Below are 13,959 nucleotides of genomic sequence, written 5' to 3'. Positions count from 1 at the left end.
AAAATAACACACCAATTCCTTACTCATCCCACGCGGTCCTCTCACGAGCCCGGTATGCTGCGGCCCAAACGATAACCGACGTCATGCCGACCTCAGCTGTCCCATCAGGTTGACGCGGTATTGCAATGGGGCAAAAAGCTGGGGACACAACGGGAGACGGCATCGTCTCCGAAGCACAAGGACGAGGCTGTGATGATAATGGCGAGAGGGCGAGATCATGCTGGGGAACCGCGACATTGATGACCGTCACAGTCCTCAGCTGCCCGATACGGTCTGCCATAAACGGCAACTCCTCACGCGTGCTCCGCTCCTCCCATCCAATTCCATCTCCCCTCGCCCGACCCAGCGACCGCATCATGACGCCCCCAACAGTCGCGGCCGCGGCCCATCATGGCGCCCCCCACCGCACCATCATGACTCCCCCCACCACCCGCCCATCCGACGGCCCCCGCCTCCGCCCCCGACGATCCCACGGCGGTCGCGCAAAAAGGCGTCGTCTTTTATGCGTGTCGTGCAGCGGCACGCGCGATGGCGGAGATGAAGAACCCCCGCGTCCGGGCGCACGCACACGCCGACAGCTCCGCTAATGGCTGCCTCCGTCCCTCCACGCCTCAGTCATTGCCTCTGTTTCTGCCTCAATTTTAATGAAAGCGGGCGAATGATATCTTCTCGTCTTCGGAGGCTCTCATCATAAAGGGCCGACGAGATATGTATATATAGTGCGCCCACGGCAGTGCTTCCCAATAGCCGCCTCGTAGTCGTAGGGGCATCGAGCACCTCCTTCAACCTGCCACTTTCCCTGCTTCTTGTACTTGCGATCTACCTACACACTGTAGCTAGGGTCCCCTCTTATATATCTTCCTCCTTTCTCTAATCCGTGTATCGCATCCCTTGTAGACCTGTCTCGTACTCATTATTTCAGCATGCCGTGGTTGTCGTCCGGCGGCTGATCAACACCAGGCGTGCTCTCACGTTCAGTCCGGTAAGGTTCTCCAGCTCTCCGTGTTGGCCGAACTGAGGAAAGCAGAGAATGCACATTGAGATCACAGGGAATAGAGATCGACCGGTGGGGAAGGTTGGGGGTTCTATAATGAATGAAAGGATCATTGCTTATTGTCAATTCTCGCAGGTTTGCCAGGTACAGTCTATCAGCGATCTTCTCGTTATGCGATTTCTGCTTCTCAAGTTCTTCTAATGGTGGATAGGCAGAGTACTTCCGTCAGTTGCTTAAGCCCGTCACGTAGTTTGAGCGCCAGTTGATCTGGAGTCTCCGTTCTATCACTTCTTATCAGTTTCGAATCCACAACCTCAGTTTCTTTCCGAATATCCGGCGACATCGAGTTCTTCTTCCCACAGAGCTCACGATGCAGAGGAACCCAAGATACTACGGCAACGCACCGCCCGACGACGCATATGAGTACGGAGGCTATGGTTATGATTCCGGGGGCGGCGGTGGGGGTGGCTATTACAACTACGGCGCTACGCCGCCACAGGCCTACGGCGCCGCCCCTGTTTCCGGCTACGAGTGTCATGATTTCCCGGCCCCGCTCAACAACGTCGAGTTCCGGCCGTCAGAGACCTGCCCCAGGAACTTCGTCATCTTCGACCAGACCTACCACAGAAGTCAGGTGATGTTCCACCCCTCGCTCGCCCACAAGTTCGGGTCGCCAGGCTTCGACGCCTGCGGCGGAGGAGCTCCTCGCGCCGATGAGGCAGGCAAAAGTGTGTACAGGGACAATGACGAGGAGACGGAAGACATCGACGCGCTGCTGAACTCGGAAGAGGGGGAGGAGGACGACGACGACGACGTGGTCAGCACGGGGAGGACTCCTGGCCGCTCGGCCGGCGTCGGTTCGCCGGACACCGCTTGTTCGTCGCAGTCCAAATCCAAGTCTAAGAATAAGCAGGTTTCTTCGATTACTGCCGGAGGTGGTCGCGATGGCGGTGGCAGTGGGAAAAGGGCAAAGATGAAGAAGATGGTGAAGACGCTGAAAGGAATCATCCCCGGCGGCGATCGCATGGATACTCCTGCTGTTCTTGATGAAGCCGTCAAGTACCTGAAATCGCTGAAAGTGGAAGCGAAGAAGCTAGGAATCAAGCACAGCTGAGCACAGTCAACTTCCATGGCAATCAACTTCCATGAATTTTGCAGGTAAATGGTAACATCAATTCTCGCGATCAGAATTTTGATGCGAAAGAAATGGATTTGGCACATGTTTGCAAGACGATCGAGGCACACACATGCTCACGTTCATGATGTTCAGACCAGTGCTGCAAATCCATGCTTTCCTTTAGTTCCTTTTTGTTTTTAATGCCCAACGTTCTGAACTTTCTTTAATTTCACTATATATCCTGCAAATCAAACTGTTTGGAAAACAAGTCCCACCATGCCATGGATTGTGGTTCTGTACTACATTCGCTTGGTGCCCACTCGATTATTGGTACTGCAAACTATAATTAAATTGCTTTCCTTGTGGAATTTCTTCTTGTCGCACTGTTGCTTATTCTATCATGGATCTGTTGGGGCAGCAGCTTTTCTTTTGACAGAACTTCTCAGGAAGAAAGCAACTGATCAGAGATAAGCACCATTAGTCTAACCAAATCCACGTCTCTAAGATTTTTATACAATTAGGGTGATGGGGTGAACCGTGGCGCTTTCGTCTCCAGAAACAAGGCGAGTCATCAAATAGCAAACAGAGGGAAGGTCATAGCTAGGGAAGAAGGCAAGAAGCTTCAATTGTCTTGTAACTTATTTACTCATCTACTGCTCGACGGCCATTACAGTGCCCATGTAGATGTAGGTGCGTACTTAATGATTGAATTGGTTGCGCCGTCTCCCTCCACTCGGTCGCTATCCTTATGAACTCATTTCTACAATCATACGCACCGACAGCATTCGTTCAATCATGCAAGCAAGGACATAGTATATTTATTATGATACACATCATATGAGTAATTACATTGATGCACATGGACTAATACCATTTTTTATGAAACAAGAGGAACGAGTTCAATCAAATGATCATCGACAGAATTTAACAAGATGCGAGCGAAACCAATATTGGAAAATAATCTACTTATTAAACAGCCAAATGCACAACCCCGATGAGCCAATGTCCATGCAATTATCATCAGAGAATCAAATTCCCAGTTACGAGCACCGCCGCAGCACAAACCCACTCCAATCTTACCCCTGTCAAACTACCTGCAGAATCAGGAGCGGAATCGGCTGCCGCCGCCGGTCCTTCGACCTCCGACGGAGAACTCTTTCCTGGCCTTTTCCCCGGCGTCGGCGCAGGAGCCTTCGGCCCGAAGAGCTGGTACGGCAGCAGCACCTCGTCCACCGAGTACAACGCCAACGGAAACGTCAAGTAGAGGTGGTCCCTGAGCGGCGTCTCGTTGACCCCGGTCGAGACATTGACTCTATCGCCGCTGTCGGTGCTGGTGACGTTGATGGTGTAGACGCCGCCGCGGCCGGAGGCCTGCGTGTTGACGGGGTTGCTGGTGGTCTCGAAGGAGGAGACGGTGTAGTAGCGGGGGAGGACGTGGTAGAGCACGAGAGCAACCTGTTCCTGCGTGGCGAGCTTGTTGAGGGTGCCCTGCTTCAGCCCGGCGAAGGCAGCGTCGGTGGGGGCGAAGATGGTAAGGCCGTTGAAGGAGTTGTTGAGCTGGCTCTCGATCTGCTCACCTACGCGAGTATCCCGAAGGAGGCGGAGGAAGGTCGTGTGGTGACCGCTCTTCTCGAGAATGGAGGTGAGATTGAGGCCGCCGCCGCCCGAGGAGGACGGGGTGGTGGTGGCAGTAGTACTGGGGGCCGGTGCTGCGGCGGAGGCGGCAATGGCGGAGGTTGCTCGGCCTAGGAGGATGGAGATGGAAAGGAGAACAAGTGCGGGGAGGAGAATGGAGGTGGGTGAGGAGAACATTGTGATGCGGCCGGAGTAGGAGCTTGGAAGCTAGTGTTGTCCCTGTGAAAGGTGCGTCAATGGTGAGCTAATTTGTAGTAGTGGAGTGATGGGGAATCCATGAGCTGGCGGTTTGGCCTGGCTCGAAGGAGAGTATTGATCGCGGTAAAGTAAATTACGTGAACTGCCTTTCAAATGATCAATCTCAGTAAGATCAAAATTCAAATCAACTAGATTACGCAGTTATACATGAGATCTTCGCCCTTGTTCCTTTTATCACAGAGAATCGCTCGATGAAATCCGTGTTCATCAGAGCCACGTTTCACCACTGATGACTGTGCTTGAGCCTATCGCTTTCTGAATCTCAATTTTGGAAGACAGAGCTTCAAGCTTTTGAATATCTGTGTGGGTTCAAGCCGATGTGCGATGGCAGGACATGAGAACATGGACACCGGCTAACAGGAAATGCCAGAGTGACAGCCTATCAGCCAATCATCCATGGCATTGTCGCCAGTATATCGAGTAATCTTGGTGGCACTCAAAACAACTCTAGTCATTTTGCAGCTGGTTCAAAGTTAAGATGGATTGGATTTTCTGATTGTCTCATTAGACTCTTCTTCGAGCTCTAGAATATTGGAAGCTTCTATCTTTTCTGCAAGAACATAGTTTAGTAATTCAGTGATTGCTAGTCAAACTGTGAAGTCGAGAATTCATAGTATGGAACCAGTTGATCATCATCGTTGGAATAACAAATTTGAAGTTTATTTGCATGCGACAACACTTATATGATTTATTAGCTACGAACTCACTGTTCTATTCCCTCTCCATTTATCAACCTAAAGATCTATTGTAGGCCTAAAGAAAGAAGTTATCTAGTTTTTCTAAAAATGGTAGATGCTGTCAGCATTCCTCCTTCGCATTGCAAGCCACGGCCCTCGCCCAGAACCTGAGCTGCTGCTTCATCTCCGCCCCTGTTGTCGTTTCTGCCCACGCCAGGTTCGGCGGCCCATGAGCTACTACTCTCTCCTCGAACCACCATGCTTCGGAAAGGTACGGCCGGGTAACCCGGCCTTTGCCGTCTCTGTCACCGTCAGAAGGCTTCTTGTCTCTCAAGCCCGGAATCACATTCGCTAGGCTTCCAGTACTTGACGCGACCGCGTCGAAGACAAACCCCAAGTCCTTGAATCCTTGTAGCTCGAGGGACTCCAGGTCGCTGTAGCTCCGCCACTTCATCCCTCGGGTCGCCGGTCGATCTTTCGGCGGCTGCCGGAATCTTGGCATGCTCGGATTCAAGGTCGCCCACTGATAATTAAAGAGCACCGATATAAAAAGAAATGTAAATTGATTGCATCGAATCAGATTCTCTCTTCAATCAATGGCACGTCAAGTCGAGGAACAATGTGTAATTTTGTGGCTTAATCAGTATCATTACCCCCGAAGAAGAAGAACGTTGGAGATTGGACTTCGTCGCCGACATCGACCTCGATCGATCTCGCGTCCGTTGCATGGAGTCGTCGTCGTCGTCGTTGCAGTAAACCGGCAACGAAGGAGGGCGAGCGAGAGTACTGACAGATAGTATTTTCCTCGAACAGGTGGTGGTCGATGATTCCTCAGGCCGAGTCCGTCTGGGATCCGGCATGGACGGCGCCCGGAGAAGCTTACGAGTCGCGGTTTTCTCCGGGACATGGCACGGCGTGCCGACTCCTAATGCCTTGGTCATGTCCGGCGAAGAAGGGAGAGTTGGTCGGAGTGATGGCGGTGCCTGTGTTCGGTGGTTGCTTTTTAACACGTTGAGGAAGAACCAGTAGCGATCGAGAAGGTCGACCACCTCCTCTGTTTCCATGCTGATCCAGGACAAGCAACAAAACAGAGAGAGCACAAGAAGAGAAGAGATTGAAGAAGCAACTGGAGATCTGCTGGATCCCGGAGAGCATATTCCACGGGTTCGCTGCGCATTTCCGGGCGCGTGATTGGAGGTTTTGCACCGGTGGCGATCAACGGTGTGCTGATGTCGCTGTACGGTAGTTGGGCTTAATTGGAGAGGGAGTCAGTGGGGAAGGTGGCAGCATGTGCCTGGGATGGCGTGGATATGTTTAGAATAACAGGTGCATGGACTGGGGCGAGCGAACCGGTTCGAAGGAAGGTAGACGAATGGACCGGGTTCGTTCGCGGCACACTGAATTAGGAGCAACATGATCACATGGAGGGTTTGCAATAATTGATTGCAATGATTACAGATTGGATCATACGTTGACCAGCAGATAGGATAATGTTTCAATTTGCCTCCACAATTTATTGGTTTTGCAGTTTGCCCCTCCTTATAGCACGATACGTGAATAATTAAATTAATATAGATATATTAATCTTAACTTTATTTACAGGCCCGACGTGTAAGGAACGCCGGTGGCCGGTATCCACGAGTCGCCGGACAAGAAGCTTCCGACGGTGAATTTTCCACCTTCAGACGAGCTACTGATCACACGATAACCACTCCACTTCACCCTCCTACTCGTGTCCGCGCCGGCGCCGGTGTTCATGTACTCCCCGTAGTACAACGTGGTCAGCCCGAAGCTGCCGCTCCACTCCAACCACCCCGCCGGGTCGATCAAGCCCCCCAGCGCCGTCTTCATCACCACCGTCCTCGAATACTTCTGCCACGGTCGGCCGAGGTACGTCCTGAACGACCCCTGCACCGGCGCGAGGTCCGACGCTGCGGCCACGACGGAGTCGTGGATCGATATGCCGGTGTTCTCGTTCGGGTCGGTCCTGCCCTGAGCCGTCACGGTGTTCTTCTGCCCGCTCATCGGCCGCCTCACCTGGAGGTTGCAGTTCTGGAAGACAGCGGCGGCGTCGCCGAAGATGAAGTCGACGGTGCCGTAGACGTCGCAGTTGCGGTAGAACTGGCGCTGGGAGTAGACGTAGAGAGTGTCCTGGTAGCCCTTGAAGCTGCATCTGTAGAAGACTGAGAGGTCGGAACCGGAGCGGAGCGCCACCGCCTGGTGCTTCGCCGGGCCGGCCGTGTTTTGGAACGTCATGTCGCGAGCGATGAATCCGCTGCCCGATACGGCTGATCAATTACATTGAAGTACAAACATGAAACGGATTCTGACAGAAACGAACAAATATTAAATAGATCGATACGTTAGATTTGATGAAAATTTGGATGAAACTAAAATAGCCTATTGACTTTGTAAGATCAAATTAAGAGTTGACCAATGATTGCCTTATCTAATTCTGAAACAGTTGTGCATCCTGTCGAAGTTGTTAATGGTCTAGTCGTCCTTGACATTGACATGATTAGTCGACCAAAAAAATTAAAATCAAATAGTTCTAAAAATTATTGATTAGTTGACTAGAAAAATAAAATCAAATAGTTCTAGAAATTATTATATTGATTAGATAATTCTTTAATTTTGCAATTAATTAGCTAGTTTATATCACTGGGAACAAAACAACTGTTATATAGTTGATGCAAACATTCTCTACTTAAGATCATATTAATTTCTTCCCAAGTAAATCAATCGATTAATTATAACTAACCGAAGGTGGCCGATCGGAAGGTGGTGGAGCCATCTTGAACGTTCCTGCTCCCCGTCACCACGGTGGCATCCATCCCGTCGCCGATCATCATTAAATTCTTCATCGAGTTAGGAATCTCCACGTTCTCTTCGTAGACGCCGGCCTTCACATGAATCACGAACCTCGCCGTGCTTCCTCCCCTCGCCTTCGCAGAAGCCGCCACGGCTTCGGCAATGGTTTTGTAGTCGCCGGAGCCATCCTTCGCCACCACGAGATCCGATTTAAAGTCCGACGCCGCCATCAGCTTCCGGTCCGCCGCCGCCACCCACTCCGGGAACAACCCCTGCGACATCAAACGGCGCCGCCGTTTATGATGCCCGCCGGCGGCGGTCAGCATCGCGTTGTTAACGGCGAGCAAGTTGCTGATCGACTCCGTCAGGTTTCCGCCGTCCATCACCGGCGCCGTCGAACCGAGCTCGAGGAAACCATCGCGGCACGTGCGCTGGTTCGCCATGGCGGCGCTGAGCCACGTCTGCGCGTCGTCACTCGGGCGAGCCAGCGACCGGTTCAAGTGACCGACCGTGTCAGCCAGCAGCTCGACGCAGTCATCCCAGGCCCCTCGCCCAGGCTCGTCGAACTGGCTGGTGTTCCTCTCCCCGGCCCGGTGGTGGGCGAGGACGGCCCACTCGAGCGTGGCTCGGAGGAGGAGGCCACGGAATCCGCTCCGAGTCAGCGACTGCTCAAAGTCCGAGTCGGACCGAGCCACCATCGAGCTGCACACGTCAGGGTACGGGGTCTGGGAACATGACACGATTGGCTCGCACATTGCTGTGTGTTTTAGCAGCAGCAACGTGAAAGCTACCAAACGAGCCAAGAAATTCGCCATGCATGCAACTTGATGAATTGAACGGCTGCATGCTAACTCTTCATTTATACAAGTCTCGTAGTCGCAAAGGACAAATTTAGTGGATTGTGGTACGGCTTAATCAATCCGTATTTTTCATTGCTTTGGGGGCAATACACCACTACACGAAGAGTACGTAGTGATTAAGAACATTAATTTGCTGGTTGGGTTCGATTCAAATGTCCATTTAATTTCAATGGTTAGGAAAGCATTGCATTCAGCTAAAACCAAAACCCACCTACTTCACTTTGACTCTGTGTTTACATATATATATTTTGTAGGTGGATGAATTAAAAGTGCTACGTAATTCTTGTTTGGCTATTAAACGTTAACTTGTAGGTGAGTTTTTGTCAATTTGGAGGGAGACGTTAACTGGCTTAATGGAGAAGGATCACGTACCAGTGTTACGGTTCGGCGTTATTTTCATGCATGTCCATGTCAGCTCGTGTGACGTGGATAACAACACAGGACCAGTGTGCATGCAGACAGAGTTGGAAGTCAAGGACAATTATTATATACTTGATGAGAATTGCACGCAATGGCCATGCAACTTGATAATTTAGCATTATCTGCGTCGGGAAAGTTTGAATCGTAGATGATCCCCAGCTGCATTCTTAGTTTAGACAAAATGCCAAGAAAAGAGAGAAATATATATGATGCGGTAGAGGACGTAGTTCTCTCTGGGATAAAAGTCAAGAGTGCGAAGGTCAAGGTCCGGACTGATATGGCAAGCTAGGTCAACACAGACACAATCCCATCGTAATAGGATATTTGGCACCTCGGATTCAGACTGTACTTCGGACAGAGTATGCAGCTCAATCCAAGATTCGATTTGGGCTCTCGAAGCCATCTTGGTCATCTCATATCTCGGCATGTCTCGTCTTGGCCATTTTAGGCGTCTCGTCTCAACCAACCTCATCTCAACCAGCCTTATCTCGACCACCTCAGTATCTCGTCTCGGTCACTCCGCCTCATCTTAGACTCCACCGGCACATCTTCGGTGAACCACTGTCTCGCGTGACATGCTAAAAAGGAACGCGAATATTCTCACGGACATACAATAGTTTGAGGATGTACATGCGATTACAAGGTTGTTAGACCCGATCCCCTCAGATACCCCTCTTTCTGCATATAAAGAAATAACTGTCGGATCTGGTACCCTTTACAAGATGTTATAAGGGCTATCTCGTCCGACGTGAAGATGCCTTAAGCAGACTATAAAAGATTTAGCCCACAGTCCAAGTTCGATTCGGAAAACTCTACTAGCAATATCTTAATCTTTCCTGTCTACACTTCATCATCCTCCTCGGAATCCTAATTTGAGCGTTGGAGTGGTCTATCGGGACTCCCCGACACTAGTCTAATCTCTCATTGAAGTATGTTTCAGGTTCGGATCATCTCCTACATCCTAGCTCATCCAGGAGATCGATCATCGGACTGTTCATTGACTGATAGACTTAACCGTCTGTAGTATTTGACCGGAACAATATACTTGAAAACGAGAAGTAAAACTATATAGTTAATTAGCTTGTTTCTCGTCATTGCATTCATATTATTAACATTGCTATAATAAGACATTTTATGTGAGGCATCAAGAAGATAAATATATATTTTTTCTCTTCTTGCATCGTTATCTTCTTATCGTCCTTCTATTTCCTACCTAACGCTCTAATCCACATCTGATGTTTCACTTACGCACACAAGACATTTAAACACGCAAGACAAAAGAGAGAGAAATCATTATTTGTTTTGTAGTGTTGGTGATCAACTGTTTCCATGCGGTTTACATGTCAGACTGAATTAATTACAACTTAATTAAAAAAAATGATAATCCCAGTCAGTCGTGTTGACTAAATTCCTGGGATGATCAGTCCAGTCCCACAGAAGTTTCCCGCAGGTGCCTAGGTGATAACCCGGATGTTCTACCGCGGTACCATGGCCCCGGTGACTAATTACAACTTAATTTTAATTTAGCACTACAAGAAATCATAAAAATAGCGACGAAATTTTAGCGACGATTTTAATTTTCGTCGCAAACAATTAGGTTAGCGACGAAATATGATATTTCGTGGCTAACATATTTTTTTGTGACGAAATTATTATCTCGTCACTAATTTTTGGCGACGAAATAATAAATTTCGTAGCTAATCTAATTTTTTGCGACGAAATGTATTATTCGCCGCTAAATGTTAGCGACGAATATTTGAAATGTCGTCGCTAATATTTGTCTAAGTTAATATTTGCGGCGAAAATCTTAAAATCGTCGCTAATTATTAAATATTTGCGGCGAAAAAAATTTATTTCGTCGCTAATATTCGTGTAAACCCCACCCACACGTACCCGTGCCCTAACTCTCGCCGATTCCCTTTCTCCCCTTTCGTCTCCGCGATCTCCCGTGCGACACAGTTCTTGGCCGCGATCTCCCGTTCGACACAGCTTCTCCGCCGCGATCTCCGCCGCCACAGCTTCTCCCCTTTCTCCCCTTTCGTCTCCGCGATCTCCCGTGCGACGTCTTCGCGATCTCCGGCACAGCTTATCCGCCGCCACAGCTCCTCCTCCGGCACAGCTTCTCCGCCACAGCTTCTCCGCCGCCACAGCTACTCCTCCGCTGCTCCTCCTCTCCTCCGCTGCTCCTCCTCCGCCACAGCTCATCCTTCGCCACAGCTTCTCCGCCTCCACAGTCCTCCGCTGCTCTGTCCTGGTCAAGCTTCGAAGTAAGTGTCTCCTTCTTTAAGAAATCTCGTGGTTTCTTTAAGAAATCGCATGCTAGCTCGTTGCTCCTCTTCTTTATGCCGGCGGCAAATGCCTCGCCGTTGCTGTTCGATCCCATCGTTGTAAGTGTCTCCTTCTTCCTTGTGCCAAAGCCCCTTTTGCTTTCGATCTTCTCGCGGTTTTGCAAAGTGAACTATTTGCTAGATGTCGGTTTTGCATCATGTTTGCTTCTTCTTGCACAGAATACTTTGTTGTTTGTGGTTGATGTTGTTGTTTGTTGTTGTCCCTGAACCAGGGTTTAAACATGTTCCTTCTCTTTCATAAACCTAGTTGTTGATTTTGTGATTAAACCTTCTTGATATATCTTGGTTAGCAAATTATCAATAGTAAAGAGGATCAGGGATGGTAATGAGATAAATAAGTGCTTTCTTCTCCATGAATTTAGCTGTGTATTTAGTTTGTAGGAATGTCTAAAGGGAGGCATTTGTAGAAACTAAACTCGAGTTATGTTTAGTTTTTGATCTTTGACCAGAATCATACTAAACTAAACAGTACCCCTATCCAAGGTTTAACATTGATGTTTGATTATTAATTCAACTAGTGCTATGTAGGGAGCATTAACTTACTATCCTAGGTATAACATCATGTCGGATTGATGTTTGTTTAGGATATAATTTTTCTTATTCTTTTTTCGCTAACTTTCCGTAGATTTTCTTATTCTCTTATTATGATACATCCTTCTGTTTTTTTTATTCTCTTATTATGTATTTTAATAGATGAAACTTCGATAATTATAGAAGTTGTTTAAATATGTATTTTATTCTCTTATTATGTATTTCACCAGGTTGTTTAAATATGGATAAAAGTTGGATAATGATCGAGAATCGGATTAGCCATGAATATATAAAAGGGTTAAATGAGTTCTTAAAGATGGCGGAGAATTATATGATAAGTTTGAATTTATCAAAAATTCATTGTCCATGTCGGCGGTGTGGCAATTTATTTAAATATGAATTGGATTATGTTCGAGGACATCTTTATAGGTGGGGATTTGACAAATTATATAAAGTCTGGAATTTTCATGGAGAAGCTGCTACATCATCTGGTAATATAAGTATTGATAATGAAACTGCAAACGATTGTGATTTTGAAGACGATGATTTTGAAGACAGGGATTTCAGTTTGACCAACAATATGCTTGACCCAGGATGACCAATAAAATGACGTAGGCTAAACATTTTTATCTTAAATTTTAGTGATGCAGATTGTCTTTGGTTATGAATTCTATATAATCTGATAAAGAAGCTGATCCCTCTACAGGAGGAGCCACAAATATCCATATGGCTCAAAGGCTGTGTAATCTCTTCAGATATTCTATTAGAATCATAGACAAGGAAGAGATGTAATTTACATTAAATTGCCATGTTTGATGTCTCTTGACTGAAAAAGAAGACCAAAATTTTTACTTAGCATCCATAGTTTCTCTGTTGTTTAGCATGAATCAGCATTATCATGTGAAATATTGTTTTATGGGTGATAATCCTTGTCCAACAGTCACAAGTTTTATGCTAGGATTTTCTCTGGCATAGAGATAGATATTTACCACGTGATTTATTGAGAAAGATGTGGAGACATGCCAAAGATGATGGCAGTCACATGATATTTACCCTTGTTATTGTGCTCTAGATAAGTTATTGTGCTCTAGATTTTTCTTTCGCTCCTTTACATAAGTCTATGTGTTTGTTTTGACACTCAAATTCACCACCCTTGTTGTTTTCCAGAGGCTACAACGAAGAGCAAATTGGCTGCATTGAACGAGAAGCTGGATATCTTAGAGCGTAGGTTGGGAAGTTCTTGAGGTCCAGGTGAGCAGTGCAACTAGGAACCCCTCCATTTTCACCTGAAAACTGGACTTCTTCAGGTCCATTACGAACTCTGTAACAAACTCTGTAAACACCCTTGTTGTTTTCCATTACGAACACTGTATTTGAAGTGTACTGTTGTATTTGAACGTTTGTGTTTTGAGTGAAGTTGCATGTGTTGTTTATTGTATTGTTTTTGGTGTGTTATTAGTTATTGTGATTGCATTTGAACGTGGTGTGTATTAGTTATATGGTGTATATTGTATATTGGATACAGGGAGTGCGAGAAAGCGTCGGAAACTGCTGCCGCGTAACTTAGCGACGAGATAAGATGAATTCGTCGCTGCTGCCACGTAACTTAGCGACGAATTTTTGTTAACACTCGTCGCTAATTAGGCGAGCAGCGACGAAATTCCCAAATTTCGTCGCTAAGTTTCGATATGCTGAGTTCAGAAATCCGAGTGTTAGCGACGATTTTGTTAAATTCGCCGCCAATCTTCGATATTTCATCGCTCAGAAATCCGAGTGTTAGCGACGAAATTCGTTAATTTCGTCGCTAACCGTCGATATTTTAGCGTTTAAAAATCCGCGTATTAGCGACGAAATTTTAAAAGCTCGTTGCTAATCTTATGACCATTAGCAACGATATTTAGATAATTCGTCGCTAAATTTAGCGACGAATTATGTGGATTTAGGGACGATTATAATTTCGTTGCTAATGTTAGCGACGAATTATGTATAATTCGTCGCTAATGGTAATTTGCGACAAGCTTATAGCAACGAATTTAGCGACGAAATTATTTCGTCGCTAACATATCTTAGCGACGAAATTATGAAGTTAGCGACGAATAAATTTCGTCGCTAAATACCTGATTTCTTGTAGTGTCTTCTGTAGAAAAAGATAAAGTGTGCATATCAAGTATGGAATAATATAAATGAAATATTATGATATTTATTTTGGCAGTTGGTGATAGCCATAGCGATATATCCAACTAGATCAATCATGCATCTACATGATTTAATTATCATCTATAATAAGACAATATCAAAATTAAATTAA

The 13,959-nt window shown here is 47.0% G+C and overlaps 4 protein-coding genes and 1 long non-coding RNA gene across 5 annotated transcripts; 2 read left to right on the top strand and 3 right to left on the bottom strand.

The window, feature by feature from the left end:
* Nucleotides 1-539: 539 nt before the first annotated feature.
* On the top strand, nucleotides 540-2,438 carry LOC141829675 (transcription factor bHLH144-like). The gene is made up of 2 exons (XM_074717201.1): nucleotides 540-1,138; nucleotides 1,206-2,438. The coding sequence occupies exon 2, from the start codon at nucleotides 1,365-1,367 to the stop codon at nucleotides 2,106-2,108; it is 744 nt and encodes a 247-aa protein (XP_074573302.1). The 5' UTR covers nucleotides 540-1,138; nucleotides 1,206-1,364; the 3' UTR covers nucleotides 2,109-2,438.
* A 461-nt stretch (nucleotides 2,439-2,899) lies between these two features.
* LOC141829704 (fasciclin-like arabinogalactan protein 6) lies at nucleotides 2,900-3,963 on the bottom strand. Its single transcript, XM_074717229.1, has one exon. The coding sequence runs from the start codon at nucleotides 3,921-3,923 to the stop codon at nucleotides 3,132-3,134; it is 792 nt and encodes a 263-aa protein (XP_074573330.1). The 5' UTR covers nucleotides 3,924-3,963; the 3' UTR covers nucleotides 2,900-3,131.
* Nucleotides 3,964-4,596: 633 nt separating this feature from the next.
* LOC141830132 (uncharacterized) lies at nucleotides 4,597-5,849 on the bottom strand. Its single transcript, XM_074717619.1, has 2 exons — nucleotides 5,335-5,849; nucleotides 4,597-5,204 (listed from the first exon to the last, which is right to left on the bottom strand). The coding sequence occupies exons 1-2, from the start codon at nucleotides 5,743-5,745 to the stop codon at nucleotides 4,803-4,805; spliced, it is 813 nt and encodes a 270-aa protein (XP_074573720.1). The 5' UTR covers nucleotides 5,746-5,849; the 3' UTR covers nucleotides 4,597-4,802.
* Nucleotides 5,850-6,164: 315 nt separating this feature from the next.
* Nucleotides 6,165-8,307, bottom strand: LOC141829423 (pectinesterase-like). Its single transcript, XM_074716882.1, has 2 exons — nucleotides 7,443-8,307; nucleotides 6,165-6,969 (listed from the first exon to the last, which is right to left on the bottom strand). The coding sequence occupies exons 1-2, from the start codon at nucleotides 8,305-8,307 to the stop codon at nucleotides 6,278-6,280; spliced, it is 1,557 nt and encodes a 518-aa protein (XP_074572983.1). The 3' UTR covers nucleotides 6,165-6,277.
* A 2,590-nt stretch (nucleotides 8,308-10,897) lies between these two features.
* Nucleotides 10,898-13,089, top strand: LOC141828810 (uncharacterized). The gene is made up of 2 exons (XR_012601833.1): nucleotides 10,898-11,039; nucleotides 12,819-13,089. It is a non-coding gene; the product is annotated as an uncharacterized LOC141828810 (long non-coding RNA).
* The last annotated feature ends 870 nt before the right edge of the window (nucleotides 13,090-13,959 follow it).

The sequence above is a fragment of the Curcuma longa genome, chromosome 5, assembly GCF_044706935.1.
Source record: "Curcuma longa cultivar G26 ecotype Majalengka, Jawa Barat chromosome 5, ITB_CL_G26_1.1, whole genome shotgun sequence".
Classification (NCBI taxonomy): Eukaryota; Viridiplantae; Streptophyta; class Magnoliopsida; order Zingiberales; family Zingiberaceae; genus Curcuma; species Curcuma longa.
Note: the sequence above shows the minus strand (reverse complement) of the source record. Positions and strands in the feature narration are given on the sequence as shown.

Bases quoted from the DNA above. Each gene is read 5' to 3' on its own strand.
- LOC141830132 (XM_074717619.1), bottom strand. From the start codon at position 5,745: ATGGAAACAGAGGAGGTGGTCGACCTTCTCGATCGCTACTGGTTCTTC. The intron at 5,205-5,334 runs GTAATGATACTG...TTTAATTATCAG, and splicing joins AACGTTCTTCTTCTTCGGGG to TGGGCGACCTTGAATCCGAG.
- LOC141829704 (XM_074717229.1), bottom strand. From the start codon at position 3,923: ATGTTCTCCTCACCCACCTCCATTCTCCTCCCCGCACTTGTTCTCCTT.
- LOC141829423 (XM_074716882.1), bottom strand. From the start codon at position 8,307: ATGGCGAATTTCTTGGCTCGTTTGGTAGCTTTCACGTTGCTGCTGCTA. The intron at 6,970-7,442 runs GTTAGTTATAAT...GTAATTGATCAG, and splicing joins CTTCCGATCGGCCACCTTCG to CCGTATCGGGCAGCGGATTC.
- LOC141829675 (XM_074717201.1), top strand. From the start codon at position 1,365: ATGCAGAGGAACCCAAGATACTACGGCAACGCACCGCCCGACGACGCA.